The 26,180-nt window shown below is 46.0% G+C and overlaps 1 protein-coding gene across 1 annotated transcript in view; it reads left to right on the top strand.

Moving 5' to 3' along the window:
• LOC129496849 (polycystic kidney disease protein 1-like 2) overlaps nucleotides 1-26,180 on the top strand; it is an 87,551-nt gene that overhangs the window by 15,846 nt on the left and 45,525 nt on the right. Inside the window, exons 6-17 of the mRNA XM_055305215.1 lie at nucleotides 3,723-3,952; nucleotides 5,748-6,152; nucleotides 8,550-8,627; nucleotides 13,768-13,956; nucleotides 15,492-15,699; nucleotides 17,053-17,173; nucleotides 17,867-18,008; nucleotides 19,185-19,361; nucleotides 19,961-20,106; nucleotides 20,779-20,973; nucleotides 23,658-23,789; nucleotides 25,114-25,296. Of these exons, the coding sequence (XP_055161190.1) occupies nucleotides 3,723-3,952; nucleotides 5,748-6,152; nucleotides 8,550-8,627; nucleotides 13,768-13,956; nucleotides 15,492-15,699; nucleotides 17,053-17,173; nucleotides 17,867-18,008; nucleotides 19,185-19,361; nucleotides 19,961-20,106; nucleotides 20,779-20,973; nucleotides 23,658-23,789; nucleotides 25,114-25,296 (2,206 nt within the window). The remainder of the gene's footprint in view (nucleotides 1-3,722; nucleotides 3,953-5,747; nucleotides 6,153-8,549; nucleotides 8,628-13,767; nucleotides 13,957-15,491; nucleotides 15,700-17,052; nucleotides 17,174-17,866; nucleotides 18,009-19,184; nucleotides 19,362-19,960; nucleotides 20,107-20,778; nucleotides 20,974-23,657; nucleotides 23,790-25,113; nucleotides 25,297-26,180) is intronic.

Below are 26,180 nucleotides of genomic sequence, written 5' to 3'. Positions count from 1 at the left end.
TTGCACCCAGGAGTGGAATTGCTGGCTCACGGCATCATAACAAAATGTTTGCCTCCGTTGCTTTGTACTCTGAGAATATCTTCCCTTTGTTGGCAGCAATTTCTAAAAGCCACTTTGTTGTCTCCTCCCTTGGGTGAGCTCATTGGGAGACAAATCAGGAAAAATCTGCTTCTCTGCCTTTTAGTTCTGGGCAATTTCAGTTGGCAGCAGAGTTCAGGGAATGGAATGAGTTGCTTCTTCCAGACAGATCCCTGAAAAACAGCCCAGATTTTGCTATTCAAAACCATCCTTCACTTTCTCTAAAGAGTTAGTGTTTTCTTCTGAAAACTATATAATCTGATATTAATAAAGCCTAATCCAGCATCCTTTTGATTAGTGTCTGCTGACGTGGCTTCTATACTTGTACTTTTAACATATCTATATCATATTTAAAGTGGACTTCTTGTAGAAAGTCTTTGGTTGAGACTTTTTTTTTCTAAATCCCATCTGGCATAATAATTAGAGTGTTTCAACCATTTACAAGTAATGTAATTACTGATATAGTTAGATTTAGGTCTACTATTTTGTATTTGTTTTCTCTTTGCCCTTCTGTTCCTCTCCTTTCTTGTCTTATTGGAGTATTTGAATATTTTTAGTATTCTATTTCAACATATCTATTAACTTTTTGGGTTATACCTCTCTTTACCACTTTTTTAGTAGTTGCTTCAGGGATTACAATACACATATCCAACCTCTCAGTATCTACATGGAGTTAATATTTGACTTCAGTAAAATGTTGAAGTCTTGCTGACATATAGGTCCCTTTGCCCATCCTCTTTTATATAATAATTTTCCTAGGTAGGACATTAACATACATTGATAACCCCTTCCAAAAGCCATACACATTTAAAGAACTTCAGAGGAGAAAAGAAAGCTACGTATTTACCAAAATATTTAACCATTACTTGGGCTCTCCCTTTATCCCTGAAATTCCAAGTTCACCTCTGGTATCATTTCCCTTCAGCTGGAAAAACTGCCTTAACCATTTCTTTTATGGCAGATTTTCTAGCAACAAATTCTCTTAGAGGATTTCTTTATTCCTGAGAATGTCTTGACGTCTTTATTTTGCTTCACTTCCTGGAGGTCATTTCTGCTAGATATAGGATTAGGTGTCGACAGGTCTTTTCTTAAAGATGTTGCCACTAGTTTCTGACTGCCATGGTTTCTGAGGGACAACAGTCACTCACATCTCTACGTGTAATGTGCCATTTTTTCCAGGCTCATTAATCTTTGATTTTCAGGAGTTTGATTACTATATGTGTAGGCATGGTTTTAACTTTTTTCCTTTTTTTTGGGGGGGGGGGGTCCATGGAGCTTCAAGAATCTTTAAATATATGTTTTGCCAAACTAGAGAAGTTTTCACCCATTATTTCTTCAGTATATTTTTCTACACCAATCTCTCTTCTCACTGGTACTCCAATGATACAAATATTTTATCTTTTGATATTGTCACACAGATTGCTGATGCTCTGCTCATTTTTAAAAATTTAATATTTTGTTAATGTTTCCAGTTATTTAATATCTGTTTTTCAACTTGGAGGTTTTCTCTTGCTCTATGTTCAAGTTCACTGACTTCCCTCTGTTGTGACTCTTCTGCTGTTGCAGGCATCCAATGAATTCATCTCAGATATTGTTTTTTACTTCTAAAACTTCCATTTAAAAAAAAATAGTTTGTTTCTCTGCTCAGGATGTCTAGCTTTTGATTCATTTAAATAGGGTCTACTTTTTTGTCACGGAGCATGGCTATAATGGAGGATTTCAAGTTTATCTGATAATTCCAACCTCTGAGTAGTCTAAAGGCTGACATTTATTATGTTTTCCCTTGAGATTGGATCACATTTACCTCATTCTTTGTATATCAAGCAATTTTTGGATTGTATTCTGGACATTTTGATATTAGGTTCTGAGACTCTGGATCTTGTTAAAATCCTCTGTAAAATGGATTTTTATTTTGTTTTAGCAGGCAAACTACCCAGTTAAATTCAGACCATCTTTATGACTTGCCTTCTGTGAGCAGTGGTTCTCATGTCGATTCAGTTTCCAAAGCCGTTTGGGTCTGCTCCACTCATGTGCCACTCAGAGTGGTATTTATATTGTAGTTTGATTCAAACAAAGCCTTGGCTGTGTGTCTTTGAGTCTGTTTCGCACGTGCATAATTTATGGGTGAGCTCATAGTTTGTGCTGGGTTGTTCATAGAAGTTGGGGATCCTCATCTCCAAAATTCTCCTTTTTAGAGTTTCCCCCACAATCTCCAGCTCCCACAGGTCTCTTTTCATTGCTCCTCTGGATAGGAATATGGGTTTTCTCTTGGGGATGTGGTGTCTGCATCACCTTATGCAGTCAGTGCAGCTCCAAGAGAGAGGACAGCCTGGGTTAGGGCCACGAGAGAAAAAAGAGAAACAACCCAAAACAAAAACAAGTATTTTCCCCTGTGCTCTTGGGCTCACTAGGTCTCTTTTTCTTGGTTCTCTGGCTAACCAGAGGGGATTTCTCTTGAGGTTTTTGTTTACCTCATTCATTGTGCAGTTTCATGACTCAGGCTACCCTAGGGACAAAGCCAAGAGATAAAGGAGGTTAAAAAAAAAGAAAGAAAGAAAATACATGAAACAAGAAGATCTCATCTTTATGGGTAATTCTTAAAGTTTTGATTTTTCTCCCCCACCTGTATGCTATTGTTTACTTTTCAGAATCCTCAGAAAGTTTCTTTTTTAATTCTACCCAGGTTTTTAGTTGTAATCAATGGAAGCAATAGACTATGGTGGGCTTACTCCATGGTCAGCACCAAAAGTCAGGTTACTGTTTTCTAAGCTTTTTCAAAAATGCATTCATTTGTCAAATTTTTCTCAGCATCTACTATGTGCCAGGTGCTGAGCTAGATGTCAGGTTTATAATAAAAAATTAGACAGATACTGTCTGCGCTGACAACCTAGTGGGGGAAGAATGAGAATGACTGAGCAACCACACAAGGGATGAGTGTCCCCCAGGAGAAGCAGTGAAGCTATGGCATTTCCTTTTTTAGGGAACCTAAGGAAGGTTTCCCTGAGGAAGTGATGTTTAAGCTGAGAACAGAAAGGGCAGCTTGAGTATGAGCAGAGATGGGTAAGAGCTTTCCCAGCAAAGAACAGCAGACAGGAAGTGGCACATCCCAGGAACTGAAAAGGTTATAGTTGACATACAATTAGAGGGGCATGGCAGGAGATAGGGGTGAAGTCAGGAAGGCAGATCATGTGGGTCTTTATAGGCCATGTTAGAGATTTTTAATTAGTCCCCTTGGGAAAGTGAGAAGCAAAACATACCCATAATTCTGATACATTTGGAATAGGATCCCACTTTACACATGGGGAAAATGTGATAGGCTGAGGCATAGTGTGCAAGAAGACCCAGAGAGGGGATTTAGGTGAGCTACAGAAGGAATAAATAGCAGAAAAGGGACTTGTAACCAAATATTCAACTTCCTGGTGGGCAGTGCTATTTCTTTCACTCCCACCTGTTCCAGACATTCATGAACACCAAGACCTTCATGAAAACCAAGAGCTTGGTTGTGTAGTATCTCTTTCTTCATCTATTGTCTATTTGTCTTTGCAGAGCAGGAGAATGTGAGATGGGTGAGTGCATGTGTGCACACATATGTGAATGCATGTGTTTGTGTCCTCAACACTTGTAACACTGAGTTTTGCCGGCAGTTCATCCAGCAGTGTGATCCACCAGTTCACAGCCCCTGGGGAATTCACTGTGTTTGCTGAGTGCACAACCACTGAGTGGCATGTGATGGCCCAGAAGCATGTGACAATCCGAGACAAGATGGAGAGGCTCACTGTGACAGGGTGCTCCAGCCTGTCCATGTCAGGAGCCAGCCCTCTCTGCCGCACTGTCTTTGGGGACCCATTGTGGGTTCAAGTGGTACTTGATGGAGGTGAGTCTACAGAAATGGTCAAGGTCAGGGCCACCTTGATTTTCTCCAAATCTATCCATCCAATTCCCAGACTTTAGTAAATACTAACAGCCTTCATGTATTGAGTCGGTTTTTTAGCTATCCATTTATTAGCACCTAGTGTGTGCCCAGAACTGGTCTAAATGCTTTATTACTAGCCCACCCAGTATGTACTACTGTTATCTCCAGTTTACAGATGAAGAAATGGAGGAAAGGTTCAGAAATTTGTTCAAAGTCATAAGACTAGTAAGCTAGTGAAGCTCTCATTCTTCCAAATGTCCTTCTTTGCATGCCCACAGTCCCATTGGAAGAACTGAATTTTCAAGTCACTCCTTGTTGGGGGAACTTGGAGAAGACCGGGAGAGCTACCAGCTGGGCCTGAGCCCATCTCAGTGAGGCCAGCATTGACCAGCTTGGCACAATGATGCTCCCCTGATCAGGACTGCTATTTGGTGACACATTCTGCTATAGCCACTGCTGCTGTTATGGCTGGTGTCTGCTCTGATTGGTCAGTTTCTTTTCTGATTGGTCACAGAGGCCATTCTGATTGGTCATCGCATCCATTTTGATTAGGCAAGGTGTCCCTTCCGATCAGTCAGAGCATCTATTCTGATTGGTCACAGTGTCCATTCTGATTTATCAGAACATCCATCCTATTTGGTTGGGACCCATGCAGTTTCAGTTGTTGAATATTCTGAATATCACCCCTTTTCTCAATGGAGACCCTACCAACCCTATCCTCACCAATGCAGCATCTTTCCTGCAGGCAAAGGTCTAATTTGAGATCTGGACAGAAGCCTGTCGAGGTAAACCACGTGGCAGAGAGCTGCAGAGGTGAGGACATGACTCAGTCTGACCTCACAGCTCCTGGAGCCGCAGTCAGCAGTGACTTGATAGAGCCATCGCGGGTCCTTAAACATGGCACTCCTTAAACATGGGCTCCTCTCTGTTCTGGTGTGCTTGTTGACTGAAGATGGCTGCTATGTACCCCTGGGAAGCCTAAGATAATCCTTCATTTATTTTTTCATTCCACAAATATAATTGAGTGCCTGCTCTTCACCAAGTGTGGGGAGAGGGAGCAGTAAACATGAGAGTCAGAGGGCTAACATCACTCTTGGCAGCATCAGCTACATCATCATCATCATCACTCAAACAAGAAATACATTGCTTGGTTTCTATTGGAAAGAATCCTAATTTGGTAGTTTAAATCAGATTTAGGAGTCAACCACAATATTTAGCATCCAGTTAGGACAGTCAGTCCCGACCTATAAGGGAGCCCCATCTTACTGTGGACAGGCTGAGTGCTCCTGTTGAGCAGGGTTGCAGGCAGTCTGCCATGGAGGTGGAAGGAAACTTCACCTATTCCTCCTACTTCGAACAAGACTGGAGGCTAATTCTTATGCATAAAAATCAGCCATGCCTCAGGAGATGCTCCCTTTTTAGCCTTCCTCTCTCCAAGGACAAACCTGTCAACAAAATGTTCTCATATCTCTATTACAAACCTTTAAGTTTATGGTTAACACATGCATAGTATAAATTAGAATGTGCAGATGAGCAGAGAGGAGCCAAAAAGAAAAATCATTCACATACACAATACTCAGAGATAATCACTGTTAATACTTGGGGTTGGATCTTATCCTTACATATGTCTTTATGGCAATACCATGTCCCTATCTACATCCAAAAATCTGACCTCAGAGCTTGAGTCTTGACTATCTCGGTACAATCTATGGCATGGTTGTTGCCAACATTCTCAAATATTTCTTGCCACACATAGGAACAGGGGTAACTTACACTGCGCTGTTGGGTAACACAACCCTGGCTGAGTTCACCACGCCAAGGGGCTTGCTACCCTACAATCTGACCCTGGACAGAGCAGCCCAACAACGGATGGGCCCAGGGATACACCACCTGGAGATCCGAGCCACCAGCAACACCACCACCGCTGCACCTTCCAGAAACATCACAGTCTACTTCGTGGAGCCTCTGTCAGGGCTACAGGCCTCCTTGGGTTCTGACCACTTGGAGCTTGGACAAGACCTACTGGTCAACGTCTCAGTGGCTCATGGCATCCCGGAGGGGCTGACCTTTGAAGTGGCAGGACTCAATGCAACCTTCTCCCATGAAGAAGCAAGCCTCGAGGGACCACTTGGGATTTACCACGTAGCAGTTCCTTTTGAAGGTACTTGGGGTTGGTGGGCCCCCTTCTAAACGTCCTTCCTCTTCCCTTGACTTGGGTGTCCTTGATCCTGCCAGCCAATTTTGATGTGTTCTTGTCACAAACCTGGTTCACAGCATTCAGCCTGGGCTACAAAATAAGGAAGATACATATCTGCCCCCATAGAGCTTAGAGTCACAGGGGTTCTCAATTCTGGCACTTCTGACATTTGGGACTGGATCGTTCTTTGTTGTGGGGGCTGTCCTGCACAAAGTAGGATGTTTAGTGGCACCCCTGACTTCTATCCACTAGATGCCAGGAGCCCCTGACCCCTTAGTCATGACAACCAGAAATACCTCCAGACATTGCCAACTGTCCCTTGGACAGCAAAATCTTCCCCCTGAGAACCACTAAAAGGGAGCTGGAGTATTCCAACTATTCCATCATTTTTAGAGGAGAGTGTGGTTCAGGAAACTAGTCCATGCCCTTGGGGGAGACAGAGGTAAAAACAAGGATAGGAGGGGGAGGGACAAGAGAGGAAGTGTCACGATGCTGGCTGGAACAGAGACAGGGTGACAGACTGGCTGGCACCACTAGGGGAGGAGACCATAGCAGACATCTGCATTTAATCTGGAGAGAACAGAGAGTCCTTCAGGGTAGTGTGGTGAAGTCAGGAGGCAGGAATGTGATGAGGGTCGCAGAGTCTCCAGCCCACCTGGCACCCGGTCCCCCGCAGGTATTCAGGAAATGGGGCAACATTGTGCAGGTGTGGGGCTACCAAGCCCTCCTCTGGAGCAGATCTGGCAAAAGAAATAGCAGGTTAAATGACAGACTTGAGAAGAAAAACATTGGAACTTCGCCAGGTATCAGAGGTCCAGGTTGAAACAGGGAGAATCCAGAATGAAATAAAATGAAATGACAATGGAAAATACACACAATATATAGGCTATAATTCAAACACAAATTATTATTTTTTTGTCTTCTATAAAAGTTGCTTGGCAGGGGATAATAGATAACATCTCTTCAGGCCCTGTGAGTTTTTGGCTCACTCTTAGATGAGAGGTAGTCTTCTCTCCACAAGAAATACAGATTTGGAGGACTCCAGGGATGAAGGAGGTAAGGAGGAAAGAGAGGGAACCAGGTAGGACAGGAAGGCCCTCACTTGGTGGTATTGGCCCAGTCCTGGCTGGCCTTGCTCTCAAGGCCCAGCAGATGTTTGTAGCTGCCTCTTGTGAGAGCTTCTATGGGCTTTTGAGGTCCCTGCAATGTTCCTCAGCTCCCAGGATGAAGGGTGATGACTCTTCCTCAGCTGGCCACATGTGCCCAGCTGCTGCCTCTTTTGGATCACCAACAGGGTCACCCTCTGTTCTCATTCTCGCTACCCTTTCCAGCATACCCTCTCCCTGAGACAAACATCTGGTTTATAGAAAATTCTTACCTTTTCTTTGGTCTGCTACCAGCGACTGTAGTTATTTCCAAACAATTGCAGGAATGTAGACCTTTCCTCCCTCCCTCTCTCCTCATTCCACCTACCCCTGTCAGAAACCATCCTTAAAGGACATGAGTAAGGAACCCTTCCATGGGAGTCCTCAACCTCAAAGAACACACATCCACCTTCCCAAGGGTCCCTTCTAATGTTTCCCTCTAGATTTGAGAAGAGAAAATAGCATCCATCACCTTCCACCCTAAGGGAAAAGAGGTGGGATACACACATACCCCAAATAAATCTTACAAATACTTCTCTCCCTTATCTACCCTTCAATCGTATTTATTGATTAGATTTTATTTATTCATGAGAGAGACACACACACACTCACAGAGAGGGAGAGAGAGAGAGAGAGAGAGAGAGAGAGAGAGGCAGAGACACAGGCAGAGGGAGAAGCAGGCTCCATGCAGGGACCCCGACATGGGACTCGATCCTGGGACTCTGGGATTATGCCCTGAGCCAAAGGCAAATGCTCAACTGCTGAGCCACCCCGGCGTCCCTACCCTTCAATCTTTAAAGAAATCCTGTCATGTCTTTCCTTCTGCTGGAATCTCTTCTCTAACCTGACTAATGAGCACTACTTGTCCTTTGAACTTTAGCTTTAGCCCTGCTGTGAACCATGATCCATGAAGTGACCCCTGCCCTGTGTCCACAATGCCCCTATGGCAATTCCTCCTGTGGTTTGGCACTTGGTCTCCTGCATGTCTAGTAGACTATAAGGACCCTGAAGACAAAGACCACATTTCATTTATCTCTGTGTCCCCAAAGCCTTGCACCATGCCTGGTATACAACAGGAGTTCATCAAATGTTTGAAAGATAGAAGATTCAAATTCTGCCATCAGTGGGCCTGAGAAGCATATGCTGAGAGAGCTGTCTCAGCAGAAGTTACACAATTTATTGCAATCCCCATAATTTTCCATCCTTTGCATTGCAGGCACCTTTCTGGTCACTGTGATGGTGAGGAATGCCTTTTCAAACTTGAGTTTGGAAGTCGGAAGCATCACTGTCACAGGCAAGGAATTTCTGCATGGGAGTATAAAACTCATGACCAGGAGTCTGGGCACTGCACTTGCTTGGGATCCAGTGAGGGACTCTTCAGAACAGAGCTCTGAACACTTACCTTGCTCTATAGATGTTAAGGGGAAGTGATACATACAGTAAAACATTCAACCATTGTTACAGAATTCTAAAACATCCAAGTCTGCATTATTTATGCTGCTTTAGGCTCCAAGCAACAGGAAGCCTAACCAAGATGGCTTTAGGTTCAAGTCTCCATTACCCCACATACTACGAAATTAGGGGGTAAGTAGTTCCAGTAGTTCCGGTAGTTCAGTGGCTCAGTGACACCAGCAAGGACCCAGGCTCACTCTGTTGTCCGTCCTGCCATCCTCAGAGCTGCTGTTTTGTCCTTAGGCTTGTGCCTCATCAACATGGCTGCTGCAGCTCCAGACATCACATGTCAGCCCAGCACTATCTAGCAGCTGCACAAGCCCATTCCTCTCTCTATACCTCTTATTATGGGGTGGTGGGGTGGGATGTTTTCCCCATTAGTCCCCAGCAACCTTCCCCTCAGATACCTCAGCGGGGTCATGCACCTCAGCTATAAGGGATGCTGAGAAGCAGGTATTCAGCACCTCCAGCTCTGTGGGACAAGGTGGATTCTGGGAACAAGTATAAGGGTGGGGTATTAGCTGCTGGGTAGGCAGCCAACAGTAGCAGTCACAGAGTTTAAAGTTCACTGCAGTTTTGTTTGCTAGGACTCTGAGTAGCATGGGACAGAAAAGCAGTTCAAACTGGCTCAAGTCAAAGAGAAATTTTTTCAACTCAGAAAAGGAAAACTTCAGGCTTTAGGCACAGCCGGATCCAGTCACTCAATGTCATCAGAAATCTGTCTCTTCCCATCTCTTGGTTCTATGTTAGCTTCATTCTGATTCCCTCTTCCCAAGCAGCTGGAGGACCCCAGGCTTCAGTCTTTAACCCCAGATAAGGAATCCCTCTTTGTGGATATTTCCAGAAGTCCTGAGGTTGCCTCTTACCAGTCCAAGCTCAGTTGACGTGCCCTCCAGGAACGTGCTGAGGCCAGGGGAAAGTGGTATTCAGTTTGGACAGACCAGAATCACATGCCGACCTGGAACACGATGCAGGCTCGGCTTCACTCAAACCAAGGACTGGGAATGGGGGAGGGATGGTTCCCCAGTGAAAATGTCACCTGTTATCAAAAGTGCTGTTACCAAAAGAAGGGGGCACAGATGCCTGGATGGGGGAAAAACCATCAAATGTCCTTGCTACTGTCCACAGGGCTCCTTTTCCACACAGGGAATTTCAGGACCAGAGAGGTTAACTGACTTTCCAAAAGCCACTCAGCTAATTCATGGCAAGATCAGAGGCAGCAATTATTTCTCTTGATTTCTTCATTCAGGGTTACTGGACCATCTTCCTTCTTAAGATTAATAAAGGCCTCTGTGTCTGGCATCTTAGCTTTACTTTGTATATAGTTTTCAGACCTTCGAAGTTAGAGTTCTCCGAATGAGAATGCATTGGAAAGAAATTTTTTTAAAATCAGTGGTACCCAGATCTTAAAATAACCAGGTTACTGAGGCCTAGAGACTCATGTAGATCTGCCAGTGCAGATAAAACATATTTCTATTTCAATTACTACACTTTAATTAGACACTAATGATATTCACATTATGGTATTTTTCAGAGCATATCAATTGCATGCACATTTTCCATTTTTTAACTTGATACACTAATACTCTTTACATATGCGTACAGATTACAAAGCAATGGTATATAAGCACAACATTCAGGTCTCCTGGAGCCTTGAGAAATAGGGATTGCTTTTCTGTAATGGGTGAGGAACCTAAGACTCAGAAAGAATAACTAACCCTCCCGGGTTCACATAGCTAGGAAGAGGCCAGTAGAAGGACTCAGAAATACACCATGATGTGCTGAGGCTGGCTCCTAGCCACTTGTCAGAGCTGGTTCTGTCCATCTCTTGCTCTACGTTCACTGAGGTCAGCTTGGTAGCTTGAAATTTACCTTAGTAGGAATACCAATGCCACAGAAAGTAGCAAACACAACAAATTAGAGTTCCCCACTCCCCGCCTCAATTGATAGTTAACCATTAATAGCATACAGTCACATGTCTGTCTCTACATGTGTATTTTATCTGCATTGGCAACTGCCTACCTCTTTCTTAACCAAAGAGGTGTCTTTAGTCCAGTGGTGGACATGATGGTTTGGGTTTTTACCCATTTCTATGGACTGAATGTTTGCTAAATTTCCCTATCTCACTTCCAAGACTGGTGGGTCCCCTGGGGCATCTTGCACATACCCTTTGACCCTGCCCTTTAGCAACCTTATAAACACTACCAAAGTCTGATACCTGTTCCCACTGTGTTTACAGCTCCTTCTAGTCTCCAAGGATCATTTAGAACAAAGGCCAAGGAAAAGAATGTGAGTATTTGTTTTTTAAATACTTAACCTCACGAGAAAGAAGATGTCTAAATACTTTGCTTTAGTTTTGAGTTTGGGTTTTCTGGTGCTAATAGCCAGAGTACTAGGAAGCACAGAGGTTTCTTCCATTTGAAAGGAGATCCAGAAGGAATGAAATCAAACCAGCATGTTCTCCAACCAGAACAGTGTTATATTACAAATCAGTAATAAGATATCTGGAATATGTACATACCTTTTAGACATCTTGGAAATTAAACAGGACACTTGAAAAAAAATTAACAGATCAAAGAAAAAATTCACAAGGAAGATTTAAGAATATTTCTGAGTGATGACAGTGCAACCTATCCAAATTTGTGGGATGCAACTAAAGCAATGTTCAGAGGGAAATTTATAGCTATTAATGCTTAACTTAGAAAACAGGCCCAGGTTCCACAGTTTTTACAATAAGACTGAGTCTTCAACTCTGCTGTTGACATAGAGTGTGCACGCACTTGTTCAATAGTGAAGACTGCGCATCTACAATGTCCCAAGCTTGATGTTTGGGACGAGGGCTACAAAGGCGCATAAACAGTCATGTCCTTGCCTTCTTGGATCCTAGTCGGTGAAATCACCAAATTAGCATCTCATTAAGAGTTGTGATAAGTGTCTAACTAGAAGCAACAGGGTACAGTGACAGCAACCAATACAGGGTGGCCTAGCAAATGTGATCAGATGATGCCTCTCAGAAGGTGATGTTCCAGTGTAGACCTGAAGATAAGACAGTCAGTTATGCCAGAAAGCAGAACAAGAGCTTTCTGGGTGCACAGATATGAAGGCCCTGGGGCTAGAAATTGGCCTGAGATTTATAGGGGAGAGGGAGCATGTAGGAGATTACAGTGAGATGGACCTAGGCCAGATCACATGAGGTCTTAGGTGGGTTTGGGTTTTATTCTCAGGACATGGGAGACCACTAGGGGTTGAGTTGTTCCATGCAGCCTCCTGTTACACCAAACTAAGCCCTCTAGGCCTGGCCATTTAATAGGTCCTACCAGGAGTACACTTTATACAGCAACCCAGGAATCGAATGCTATCAAACCTTCAGAGGAGCAGATGTTCTCAGCTTACTGCCTCCCTCTTACACATTCTCATAATCCTTGGCCCCCCCACCCCCCGTAGCAGTTAGCAGTCTGGGTTTTAATGGTCTGTTGCCTTGTCTGTCTTCCCTCCCAAACTTAAGGACAAGACCTAGGTCTCTATTCCTGTATCTCTAGGCATCAAGCATGGAGCTTGGCCCAGAGCAGGCTCTGTTAATAGTTGGATGTATGGCGGACCCTTAGCACTGAGTCTGAATTCAGATTAAAGTTAGTTACCCTATGAAACTAGAGCACTCTCTTGCACCATACACAAAGATAAACTCAAAATGGATGAAAGATCTAAATGTGAGACAAGAGTCCATCAAAATCCTAGAGGAGAACACAGGCAACACCCTTTTTGAACTCAGCCACAGTAACTTCTTGCAAGATACATCCATGAAGGCAAGAGAAACAAAAGCAAAAATGAACTATTAGGACTTCATCAAGATAAGAAGCTTTTGAACAGCAAAAGAAACAGTCAACAAAACTCAAAGACAACCTACAGAATGGGAGAAGATATTTGCAAATGACGTATCAGATAAAGGGCTAGTTTCCAAGATCTATAAAGAACTTATTAAACTCAACAGCAAAGAAACAAACAATCCAATCATGAAATGGGCAAAGGACATGAAGAGAAATCTCACAGAGGAAGACATAGACATGGCCAACATGCACATGAGAAAATGCTCCGCATCACTTGCCATCAGGGAAATACAAATCAAAACCACAATGAGATCCCACCTCACACCAGTGAGAATGGGGAAAATTAACAAGGCAGGAAACAACAAATGTGGGAGAGGATGCGGAGAAAAGGGAACCCTCTTACACTGTTGGTGGGAATGTGAACTGGTGCAGCCACTCTGGAAGACTGTGTGGAGGGTCCTCAAAGAGTTAAAAATAGACCTGCCCTACGACCCAGCAATTGCACTGTTAGGGATTTACTCCAAAGATTCAAATGCAAGGAAACGCCGGGACACCTGCACCCTGATGTTTCTAGCAGCCATGTCCACAATAGCCAAACTGTGGAAGGAGCCTCAGTGTCCATCGAAAGATGAAGGGATAAAGAAGATGTGGTTTATGTATACAATGGAATATTCCTCAGCCATTAGAAACGACAAATACCCACCATTTGCTTCAACGTGGATGGAACTGGAGGGTATTATGCTGAGTGAAGTAAGTCAATCGGAGAAAGACAAACAGTGTATGTCCTCATTCATTTAGGGAATATGAATAATAGTGAAAGGGAATATAAGGGAAGAGAAGAAATGTGTGGGAAATATCAGAAAGGGGGACAGAACATAAAGACTCCTAACTCTGGGAAATGAACTAGGGGTGGTGGAAGGGGAGGAGGGCGGGGGGTGGGGGTGAATGGGTGACGGGCACTGAGGAGGCCACTTGACGGGATGAGCACTGGGTGTTATTCTATATGTTGGCAAAGTGAACACCAATAAAAAATAAATTTATTAAAAAAAATAATAATAAGGTTAGTTACCCTGTGATTCATCTCCAGAGGTGAGCCAGGTGCATCATACAGGGTCTGTTCCCATTCCATGCCCTATGCTGTGACTACCCTTGGCACAGATTGCTGTGGGGTGGGAGGCGGGGTACCAACTGTGGAGGGGCGTCTCACCAGCCAGCTGCTTTTTCTGCAGAGAGAGAAAGGGGATGTGCAGGTGTATGTGGAACCTGGTCAGTATGTGGATCCTTTCACGACTGTGACTCTGGGCTGGCCAGACAGTGGCAAGGATTTACGCTTCCAGTGGTCATGTGGTAGGTGGCTGTAGAGCTCTAGAACTGTCCTAACTCAACACAAAGTAATGGATAGGGTCAGCTTTGCTGTTTTTTTTTAACCTTCAGACAGGCATTACTTATGCCTGACATTTTGTGTACCTTGCATGTGCCAGAGATTGAGAATTCCATGGAAATGGGAGGTGGGGGGAAGCAGTGGCAAACTGAGGCAGAGGTAGCCCTGAAGGCAGGCAACAAGGAAGTGCATGACTTACAGAGAATCAAAGAACAGTAATTAATCCTAAAAGTCAATCTGCTTTATTTTCACCACAAACAACATCAGTGATGAAATAAAAACAACTCCTCCTCTCTGGGTGGATCCCTCCTTTCATTTCCTTCCCCTTGGTATGTCACTGGGAAGAGAGTCTAGAAGTGAGGAGGTATTTTCAGACAAACCAAAAGGGTAGCACCAGTACCCATTATGTAGAAATGGTTGTCCTCCTTTCTATAGGGTTATATCCTAGCGAGGCACAAGTTCTTTTGGAAATGAATGCCATGCCTACTGTACATATTATTTTAGTTTTCTTTCTTTGAACAATATATCCTGCATATTTTAATGCCATCCTTTCCATCTTGATTTCACAATAACTGCATAATAGACTAGTTGGTATCCGATCATTTATTTACTAGTGCCCTATTTTTAGACACTTAGGTTGTTTTGCATTATTTGCCTTTATAAACAACATTGTAATGAGCATCCTTGTAGTTCTATCTTTATTTGCCTCTGTAGTGAACTTTCATAAGTTTTGAGAAAATAAAAAAATTTCGAAAAAGGGAATAGCCAGGTCAAAAATCATGTAAAATTTGAAGCCTTTCAATAATCCATTGGTAAGTGCTCAGGACATCCTTTTGAATATTAATTCTCATTATCAGAATTAATTCTCATTATCAGAATTCATAGAGGATACAAATATACAGTTATGGTGGTTGAGCTGATGGCCTGACCCTAGATCATGTTCCATGCTCTACTGGGTGGAAGAGGAAGCAAAGTGATTGATGGATAAACATCAATCAACAGAGATGAAGGGCAAAGGATACAGGGATTTACTGAGCTGGTATCATAAAGCAGGAGATGACATGCAGCCTCCCAGATGGAGATATAGCCCCCAGGTCCCCAAGGTACCCACAAAGACACACAGCTGAGGACAACTGCTTCCACGTGGAGTAAGAGTTACACAAGGGACAAGAAACTGCCCCGGATGCTCTCCCAGGCACAGCTGTATAATCTCTTGGCCTCTCTCCTGCTATATATGCCCGCCCATTCATTCATTAATACAAATTGCTGGGGCAAAAGCAGCTGACATACGCTGCAGGTGTGCTCAGATTCAGAGTGAAGTGCCACTCATCTCCCCAGAAGCATCCTTACCCAGTAGCATTCCTGCACCCTGCAAGTGAGAGTGTTTTTAAAAATCAAACTCCCTCTTTGGAGCTGCTTTTCTAATCTATGACTTTTCTTCCAAAAACTCCAAATCATAGAGGTCCTTGGATGGATAACAGCATTTGCTCTTCTCTCTCAGGACGTTGCTGGGCCCAGTGGAGCTACTGTGTTGAGAGGCAGCTGCTCTGCACAGACCAGAGGGAGCTGGTGCTTCTTCCATCCTGCCTGCCACCACCCAATTCTGCCATCACCCTGCGCCTGGCCACCTGGAGACGCAGACAGCTGGAGAACCAGGAGGAGCAGTGCCTCTATGTGTCTGCCCCCCTGGAACTCAGGCCTCGAGTCAGGTGGGGGCAAGAGAGCAAACTTCTGCAGTGCTGCCACCCTTTCATCCTCCATTTACTGAAGAGCCAGCTGGCACTGGTGTAGGGGTTAGGTCTTAACAGTGGTGGCCCAGTAGACTGGGTCACAGTTCTCACAGAGAGCACTCCCTGGTGGTCAGCAATGATCCACCCCAACAAATGGAGGGAGATGGTTCACCTCTATGACAACTTCCCTGACTCAGGGCCAGGGAAGGTCATTCCCCAGATGAGATGTGAACAGGGAAGAGGAATTAACTTGGCAGGGTAAGGGGGCTGCAGAGGGAACTGAGCGGCAGAGGGAGGGAGCATAGAATAAGCTGGAAGTGAAAGAGATTGGTGTGGCTCAAGTATGGAGGGAGAGACAGAGGGGCAAGAAGAAACTAGGGGAAAAGACAGGGCCTGGCTCTGGTGGAAACTTGTGGGTTATGCCACAGACATGATTTTGAAGAGTTCTAGAAAGCCATCCAAGAGTTAGTTGCAAGCAGGCTGGGGACATGACCACGTCTTACTTCAAAATGCTGTGATAGCAGAGTGGAGGCGGGCAAGAGAGGGTTCCCAGAGATTGCTGGAGTTCTTGCAGTAGTCAAGGTGAAAGCTCAAGGTAGCTTGGTCTATCAACTAGGTCCCAACAAGGAGATGTCTCCCTCCAACTGGGAGTTGATGAGAGGTGGACGAAGGGTATATTGACAGATGTGGGCAGGGATGCTATAGAGAAGGCCCAGGATCTGAATGTAGACAGTCTGGTTCATGTTCCCTTCCCCCACTCAAGAGTCATGTCACCTGGGACAAATCACATTGGCACCCTGAGCCTGATTTGCTTGTCTATGATAGGGGATTCTGATATATCACTCACAGGGTGGTGGTAAGCACTGGATAAGTGAATAATGAAGCAAATAATTTATAACCTGTGGTATACATGCGATAAAACCATAGCATTCCTTTATTACTGTTAGAGCTAGAAGGAATCACGGAAATATCATCTGCTCTTATCCCTTCACTTTGCAGGTAAGGAAACTGAGACTCAGAGAATTTAAGTGACTCGTGCAAGGTGACCTTTCATATGAGACAGGATCTGAGGACGCTGGGCTTCATGCACTTTCCATACCATTGTCTTTCATAGGGAATGATTGGGAGTTGGGGCAGGCACAGATCACTCCATCTCCATGACCAACACTATGTTCTGGTTTTGGTTGGGGCATTGGGTTGCTTTTATTCTATTTTTCACTTGAAAAAAAAAGGCCCTCTGCCACCTTTGCAAAGGACCTGCGAAGAACCAGACAAAAGAGCAAGCCACGAGGCTTGAGTGAGCTTCAGCACTCCATTTTGTCTCCCTCTCAGCTGTGAGAAGAACTGCAGGCCAGCAAATACCAGTGAAGACATTGTTCTCAGAGTCACCTTGGGGGATGACTCCTCAGTGGCCATGTTCAACTGGTATTTAGAGGACACTTCTCTGGAGAAGGTGAGGACACTGGCGATCACTCTTGCTTTGACTGCCCAGACCCTGTGTCACATGGCCAGTACTGAGCTGGGGGTGGGTCAGAGCCCACAGAGTTGGGGAGGTGGGATGGTGGTGTTCCCCAGAGGAAAAGGAGGGTACTGGTCATAAGGGAGAACAGATGCAAGGGAGCAGAAGCAATGGAGAAACCTCACAGCAGATGCTGCTAGTCCCCAGCCCAGCTCCTCTTCCCAGGCTAATGCACCTGTCCTCAGCTGCTGGGCAGTGACTGCCAGCCAGTAATCAATGGAGGTTGGGTCTAATGGCCCAGCCACCCCGCCTCTGAATGAGACAGCTTCTGTGGTGGGCCTCACACTCCCTGCTGGATCCAGTTGAGGCTGGCTGAAGCCACTTCTATCCCTAGTTTCATTCTCTGCCCTACTGTGCTTTCTTCTCCCCTCTGATTTTCCTGAGAGGCCTCTCTCAGTAAATGGCCTGTGCACAAAAGTCACAGGCTTTCCAACAAGGGAAGCTGACCTCAGACAAACACCTAAACAAGGCTGGAAACTGGGTATTTGGTGTGTCCCAGGTAAGCACTCGGTGCCTTTGTAGCAGAGACAAATCAGGAAGGCCTCCTAGGGGTCGGAAGCCAGCGCCCTGCTGGGGTCCAGCATCAAGGTGGAAGCCTTAGGAGCTCTGGATGGTGTTCTCTTTCAGGCTGAGCCTCTCCCAGCTGCCTGCAGATTCCAGGGATTTTGGCCAAGTGCTTTAATCCTCATTGAGAGCAACACCTCTACAGTGCGGCTGAACAGCTCCTTTTTGCAGACCTGGGGCCAGGCCATCCGGATCAAAGCCACAGGTGTGGAGGCCTCCCCTCAGTCTCCTGTCACAGATCCCATTTGCCCAGAAAGTGAACCAAGACAAACATGAAGCCCTGAAATGTGGGACTTCAGTGCAGGGTCAGGGGCCATACACAGGCTCTGGTGTTAATCCCATCACCATCACTTTTTACCTGGGAGGCAAGGCATTTAAACTGTCCGTCCCTCAGTTTCCTGACTCTGAATGGCATTATGCAGGGTGGATGTGACATATTATTCTGGGGTGGTGCATGTCCTGCCAGGAAGATTCTCACTTTAAACAAGCCTTGTGTGGTGGGAAAGGTAGATTATCAAAATGACAAATGATGAGTGATTATTCTCTTCCAGATGGGTTCATTTGATCCAGTTTTTCTCAAAGTGGCCCAGAGACCACCCACATGGGGACAACCTGGGATTCCAGTTTAAAATGAATACTCCAGGGGTGCCTTGGTGGCTCAGTTAAGCATCTGACTCTTGGTTTCAGCTCAGGTCATGATCTCATGGTTGTGGGATCGAGCCCCTCATTGGACTCTGTGCTCAGTGCAGAGTCTGCTTCAGATTCTCTCCCTCTCTCTCTCATTCATTCTTTCTCTCTCAAATAAACAAATAAAATCTTTAAAAATAAAATCAGATAAATACCCCAAGGCTTGCCCTAAACCTTCTGAATTAGGTCTATGCTAAGGAATCCATTTTTAACTGATTAAATTCTCTTTATGCCCAGCCCTCCCAGGTATATACTGTTTTTGAAACACCAGGTGGTGTGGGATGCTGGTGCAGGTGGAGGCCTGGAAAGAGCAAGGCTTTGGGCAGGTTGTTTTTGGGCAAATCACCTTGTTTCTAGATTCTGGCCATGGCCCTTCCAAGCTCAGTCATCTTGAGCAAGTCATTCTGTTTCCCAATATACTTCTTCCTCACCAAAGCTGCGAGGAAGCAACTAATATTAGCCCTGTTCTACAGAAGGACTGACTCTTAAAAAGTGAGACCCCAGGATACCCTGCATCAGAGGGAGTTGTTAGATATTCAGATTACTGAGCCCCACCCCAGAACCTCCAGAGAGGTTGGGGTCAGGAGATCGGCTTGGGAATCTGCATGCTTAACAAGCTCCCAGGCGATCCTGAAGCATGGTGGTTTGTGTGACTCACACGGTCCCCCAAACACTCTCTGTCTTCACGCCTCAGCAGTGACCAGGCATGCCTATGGGGAGGACACCTACGTGATCAGCTCTCTGCCTCCCCCAGAGGTGCCCAGCTGCACCATCACTCCAGAAGAGGGTACCATTCTGACGAGCTTCACCATCTTCTGTAACACATCCTCGGCCCTGGGTCCCCTGGAGTACTGCTTCTGTCTGGAGTCAGGTACCGGCCCAGGGCTATGCATTCCCTTCCACTGCTAGGCGCCATCTCTCCCAAAACAGGGGCCTGTCTCCCTGTGGGAGCTACAAAAAGCGTACTCCATGTGTGAGAGGTTTGCAGAATGAAGACTCCCCTAGCCCCAGGCACAGTGTCCCAGCCATCCACTTCTGGGAGAGGCTGAGGGTGGGGGTGGGAGAGGCTGTTTAGATCCACAGCCTGGGAAGGTCTTTGTACAGGAACTGACTTTTGAGTGAGCTTGGATATGTTTTGAGCTAATTTTAAAGATCTCCTCTTCTTCCTTTTTAAATTCGGTTTATGACCTTGAATTTCTTTTAAGCCTGCAAAGAGGAAAAGTTTTTTAAATTTTTTATGGATTCTAGTAAAATTATTCCCAAGTCATAACAGCCTGCAATTACCTAGAGAGGCTGGTGGATCAGTATAGACGGCTGTCTTCTCTCTGAAAGCATGGAGTCCCCGAGTGCTTGCCATGCCTTCATGAGCTGGGTCTTTTGTGCCCTTGTCATCAGGCTCTACTTCAATGGGTTTCCAGTCTCCCTGGTGTCTGGAGATGCCCCCCTAACTGTTCAGTTTCCATTTACTAGGTTCCTGTCTACACTGTGGCCCTGAACCTGCTCTCTCATCAGTTTATCTGCCACTTGGGAAAGTAAACAATGACTTCATGCTGGTGGTGGTCATTTCTGTTTCCAATCTCGCAGGGGACAAACAGCAGGCCCATGCAGTGGTGAAGGTGGGTGGTGACTGCCTTTTCTTTCTTTATTGAGAAAACTTGTTGACCCAACTGAACCTCACCAAGAGGGTGGCTATGTTGAAGGAAGGCAAGGGCATGATCACATTGAGTCACTGATTCCTTCATTCCTTCAACTAGTATTTTCAGAGCATCTGCAATGTGCCAGGCCCTGGGGACACAGCTGTGAACAAAACAGACCTGGTCTCTACCTTTGCAGATCCTATATCTCAGTGGCCAGCAGAAGGGTAGGGCCCTAGAGGTTTGGAGCACAAAGATCCAGGGATGAGTCAGACCAGTGTCATCAGAGTCCAGAGGAAGGAGGACCAAAATCAACTATCAGGGTTACAAGGCAGAGGGGTTGGACAAAATCTGGGTAAATTTCAAGGGTGAGAGGCCAAGTGGAGCAGAAAGGGACTGGGGGCATGATGAGGAGGGCTGTGAGGGAGAAGCAGTGACTCACGTAAGGCTTGCTTTCAGTGGTGCTTGGCTGCCTGCTACAAGTGGGCCCAGCTGCCCTCAAGCCTCAGGAGAGACCCCACACTAAGTGTGAGGCCTTCCAGCCTTGCTCTGATTTGCCACATGATACCATGACTTCGGGCTCCGGGTTCTGGAACAAGAACTGGAGAGCCAAGGTCTTCCCTGCACTGAGCGTGCTTCTGGTTTCCCTGTCAGGTGGGACTTGGAGACATCTGTGTTGAGAACGTGGCATTCCAGGCCGCAGTGCTGGAGAATGTCACCGCCACTCTGCAAGGCGAGCGGGACCCTGAACGGCTCTTCCAGCTGGCCACGGCTGTGTCATCCATCCTGGACCTGGAGAGCCAGGGACAGGGCTGTGGGCAGCTGCTGAACATGGATGTCAGACAGAAGGTGCTCAAACGGGCCCCTTTTTAGGTTGTTACTGGGGCCCCAGGGTCTGTACAGCCATTCAGGGTGGGGAGTGGAATTCACGGAGCTGTGGAGAAGCCTCAGTATCTGCCTAGCTGTTGACATCACCTCCCCCTCTGGTCCTTTCTTGGTGAGTGACCTAAAATGACGGAAACCTGTTCTCCCTGCTCTGCCTCACAGCGTCAAAGGCTTCCAGGGCAGGAGGGAATTTAAGAGTATCGCTCCGGTCCTTCCTGTCAAAGATGACAACAGAGGAGAAAAGTGGCCTGGCCACTCTCATACAGTTAATGGTTTGGGGTTAGACCCTGGATGTCATTGCACCTCTGTCGTTTGCCATCTATACCATCACAGGCTGGTGAATGAACTTCTCTAAGCCTGTTTCACCATCTGGAAAATCGGATAATAAATAGTATTTTCCTCATAAGGTTAGGTCAAGCCATTTGAAATCACCAACATCCAACCAGTTGTAATCCACAGAATGGCCGTTTTATGTGTTACAACCTGACGTGACAAACAACTATGACAGAGCGTAGGACTACTTCCACTCCTGGTACCTGCTATATGAACATGTGTGGGTGCAGGTACACTCACATGCACACACACACAGCATCACATACACCTGCTGGGCATGGAGAAGAAAAGATGGACTTCTCTGGTCCCTGAAGGGTTTGCATGAAAGTACTTAGCATGGTATAGGACATGTGGTAAGTACTTAATACAAAAACGTGGTGGTTGTCATAGTAACTACTTATAGATAAATAGCTAACATTTATTGAGTACCTACTCTGTGCTGCCAACCCCAAGATCTTCATGGATATGTAATTCTCACTAAAACCCTACAAGATAAATGGTGAGATCCCTGTCTAGGTCACATAAGAGGAAACAGGGTTAGAGAATTTTAACAGCTTGCCCAGGCCCACATTTCTAAGGTGGAGGTGAAGATGAGGTTCCAATCCAGACGAGCTCTTCCCCCATCCACCTCCTGCCCTCCAAGACTCTCAGCCCTGCCCTGTTTCATGTTAGCCCCTCCATACACCCACCCACCCCTTGTTCTCAGTCTTGGTTGAACATTAGCTATGGCAGACTTCCATTTGGATATCCTGTGGTCCCTGAGCACACAGACTATGGCAGCCTGATCCAAGATCTCCTCGTGAAACACTGGGGTCCTGGCAGGAGGCAGGCGTAAAACTCTAACAGGATAACTGAGAAGAATTTAAGAAGAGTTCTGTTGATTCAAGTTGGGGCTTAGCCTGAAGTGACCAGAATCTGGAGGGGGCAGCTGCATGGAAGGGGCTCCATGGTGGAAGCAATAGCTTCTGAAGAATGAGGCAGTTGACCCACCAGTGGAGGGAGGGAAGCACCAGAATAGCTTCTCGCTGTCTCTCCTCCTGCCCTCTCACTTCCTGCTGAATGAATCCACTGGCCAGAGAGTCAGGAATTGTGGCATCTCCATGGAAGCTGCCTTCAGGACAGTGACAAAGGAGGGAGGGAAGATTTGTAAAAGCAAACACAATTTCTCCTTCCAGAACATTCTGACAAGAGTCCCCTCATACATTGGCCTATTCTCTCCTCCATCCTAGCCAGAGCCTAGATGCACCCTGAGCTAACAGCAGACATGCCCAGACTCTGCAGCTGCCAAGACAGGCTGTCAGACAGGTAGGCTGAGTGAGCTGTCAGGAAGAGGCTGCAAGAGGGGGACTGTTCCCTTGGATCTGTGCTGTGCCAGGTGGTTGCCATTCGCCATATCTAGGTACTTACACCTATCTTAAATGCATTAATATGAAATAAAGTTTTAAAAATTCAGTTTTCTGATTGCACTGGCCACATTTCAAGGGCTCAATAGTCACATTTGGTGAGTGGACGGTGCAGAGATAGGACTGTTTCATCAATGTGGAAAGTTCTCCTGGGCAGTACTGAAATTCTATTAGGTTTTCTTTGCAGCTGCCAATACCAGCCCCCAGTGAGCCCTTGTTAGGGCTCCATAGCTCAGAGAGCACGGTCCCTAGGGTCCCCAGAAGCCTCCACAGTCCTCTCCATCTCCAAAGCCAGCAGCTCAGCACCTTCAGATTCTTCCTCCTTTCCTTCCTCTTCCCTCCACTTCTCCTCCCTCCCCTCCTCAAATTTCCCCTCCTCACTTCCTTTCCCTTCCTTCCCCAGCCTCTTCTTCTCCTCGGCCTCCATCCACACATCTTCTCTGGCTCTGACCATCCCACCTCCCTCTTACAAAGACCCCTGTGGTTACATAGGTCCCACTTGGTTCATCCAGATCCTCTCCTATCCCAGAACCTTAACTTAATTAAAATTCCAAAACAGGGGCACCTAGCTGGCTCAGTCAGAGGAGCATGCAACTCTTGATCTCAGGGGTGTGAGTCAAGCCCCACACTGAGCACATAAAAAAATAAAATAAAATAAAACTCAAAAAAAAATTTTGGCAAAGTCCTTTTTGCCATGTGAGGTGACATATTGACAGGTTTCAAGGATTAGGATGTGGATATTTTTGGGAGCCCATTACACTGCCCAGTACATATCCTATGAGAGGTCTATGAGGTTTGGAAAAACTCCAAATGAGCCTGGTCACTTGCTCTGACCCCAAATCTTTCTGAAATCGTTTCATCAAACCACTGAAATTACATTTTCTCTCCCCATCTCCCTCCCTCTGCATCAAGGTCAGAGAGCATGTGCTGGGGTCACTATCTGCAGTCACTACCACCCTGGGGGACATGCAGAAGGTACAAAGGTTGGCCCAGGTGCTGAGAGAGGTGACCCACCACAGTGAGGAGCTCACACCCAAGGCCCAGGTAAGTGAGGCCTATCTGCTGTCCAGGCCAAGCCATGGGACACACACCTCTGCCGTAGGTAATTGACAACTCCTCCCATGTCAAAGGTCCCTCAATCTCAGGGTCACCAAGGTTTCCACTATCTTCTTTCCAATGATCCTGCATGAGTGATGCCGAGAGAGAAGATGTCCTCCTGCAGGTCCTGTGTCTCATTCTTGGTGTCATTGCCTGTGTGCTCACATACCTTACTCCCCAACCTGCCAGTGGCACCTCAAGGGAGTACCTGACTCTAATCACTGGGTGACACTAAATGTGTCCCCAGATGCTGCTGCTAACCTACCCATGTTCCTCACTTCATACATACTCAAGTTCACTAGTACATATCAGACTGATGTCCAGTTGCCAGTTCCTGTCTCTTTCTTCTTTGACCCCCACCCCCCACCTCACCAGCTACTCTGCCTGCCTACATCTTAAACCCTTGCCTCAGGCTCTGCCTCTTGCAGAACCCAAATTAAATCACCATATTCCCCATATTATAGTAACAAAAGGTTAAAAAAAGAAGCCCTAAGTCAGTAAGAGGGGAAAGCCATCCTGGCTCTGCTCCACCTATTCTCAGGAGGTTGTGCCCCTCACATTCTCCAGCCTGAAGCCAGCAAGGCTGACCTTTATTTCTGGGGCCATGATGCTGTTAACATCACATTTGCTATTTATACGCCCCTTTGCTCATCCATCCACTCCATGTACATACATCTATTCAGTGCCCCTCTATGTACATCCATCACTCTACCTTTCCATTCACTCATCCATGCATTAATTTATTCATTCATTCAACAAATGCTTCCTGAATGCCTAATATATATCAGGTACTGTGCAAAAACTGTGCATCAAGAATTCAGCAAGTCACACGACATAGTCTCTGCTCACAGTACATTCAGAGTATGGGGAGAGCAACACTTTACACAAATAATCTCACAAATACATACATAATTACAAAACTGGACAAGTGTCTTGTCCATCTATCCATCCATCTATCTACTCATCTGCCACCCAACCATCCTTCCATCCTTCCACCCACTCAGTGAACATTTACTACTATGTGCTAGGCATTGTGGAAGGCACTCTGGGAAGACTCAGAGATGGACGAGGCTACTCTCCTGAAGGAATTTAGCACATTGTAGGGAAAGAGAACCTACCTCAAGTCAGTGACACAGGCAGCCTGTGCAATGGGCCTAGATTTCTCCTACTTTGTTTCTCACCTTGCTCCCTTCTTGTCCTTTGAATGGTGTAGGGGATAGTCTATCAGCAAGGGCTCATGTTGCTTCTCCTTCTCCTTTGGGAAATCCAGTGGGAGGCCACTTGGGCTCTGCAGCATGCCAGTGAAGCCCTGTTGGCACTGTGTTCCAAGGCCCATCCTGAAGACCAGAGGCGCCAGGCAGCCACCAAGGACCTGTTTCAGGCTGTGGGCAGCGTGCTGGAAGCTTCCCTGAGGGAGGGACCAGAAAAGCATGCAGAGGCCAAAGGCAGTCAGGTAGGTGTCTCAGCCCAGCTGCAGACCTCCCAGCTACCACACACCCAGCTTACACCAGCCTTTCTAGATCTTGCAGATGAAGAAAAAGAGGCAAAGAGGTTAAAACCATTTCTAGGGAGCTAGAAGAAAAGTTACAGAGACCAGAGCTTCTGGGAGGCAGAGCACAGGCTCTGGATCAAGGCAGCCTGCCTTCCAATCCTGCCTCTGTCGCTTTCAAACCCTGAGACTTGGGAAGGGTACATAACTTCCCTCAGTCTCACCTGTCACCTGCAAATCAAGGCATTCCGTCTCATCTCAGATAAGCCACCAATAGAAAAGATCACATGTCTACCCCACACAGTACATTTTTAGAAGAGAGGCAGCCCCAGCGTCCTTGATGGGGGCACAAGGGGAAGGGCCTCCTAGGATGGTATCATGATGGAGTGGAAAACCCATTTCTTGCTGCTCCATAGTCCTATAGCATGTGGGGAACACACACACATACACACACACAGTCACACTCAAACACACCCATATGCTCACACACACCTACAGACACTAACATATTCACTCACACACACTCCTACACTAACACACACTTATAAGCACTCACACTCTCACACATACATGTAAGCACACAGTCCTACACATACAGAGATGCATGTTTACACTTCTGTCTTCATACATGGCCACATGATTGCACACACACACACAGACACGTGGTTACAGTCACACACAAAACCACATACACACTCACTTATGTTCCAGCACATACTCACACATATCCTCAAACCCACATTCACATTCAGACTCACAATCACACCCTTATGCTCAGATACTCAGATACACACACTTAATTCCTTATATTCACAGGTCACCCTCAAACACACACGTATTCACATTCA

This window comes from Nyctereutes procyonoides, unplaced genomic scaffold, assembly GCF_905146905.1.
Source record: "Nyctereutes procyonoides isolate TBG_1078 unplaced genomic scaffold, NYPRO_anot_genome, whole genome shotgun sequence".
NCBI classification, from domain to species: Eukaryota; Metazoa; Chordata; class Mammalia; order Carnivora; family Canidae; genus Nyctereutes; species Nyctereutes procyonoides.
The sequence above is the reverse complement of the archived record's forward strand: the minus strand, read 5'-3'. Positions and strand labels throughout refer to the sequence as shown.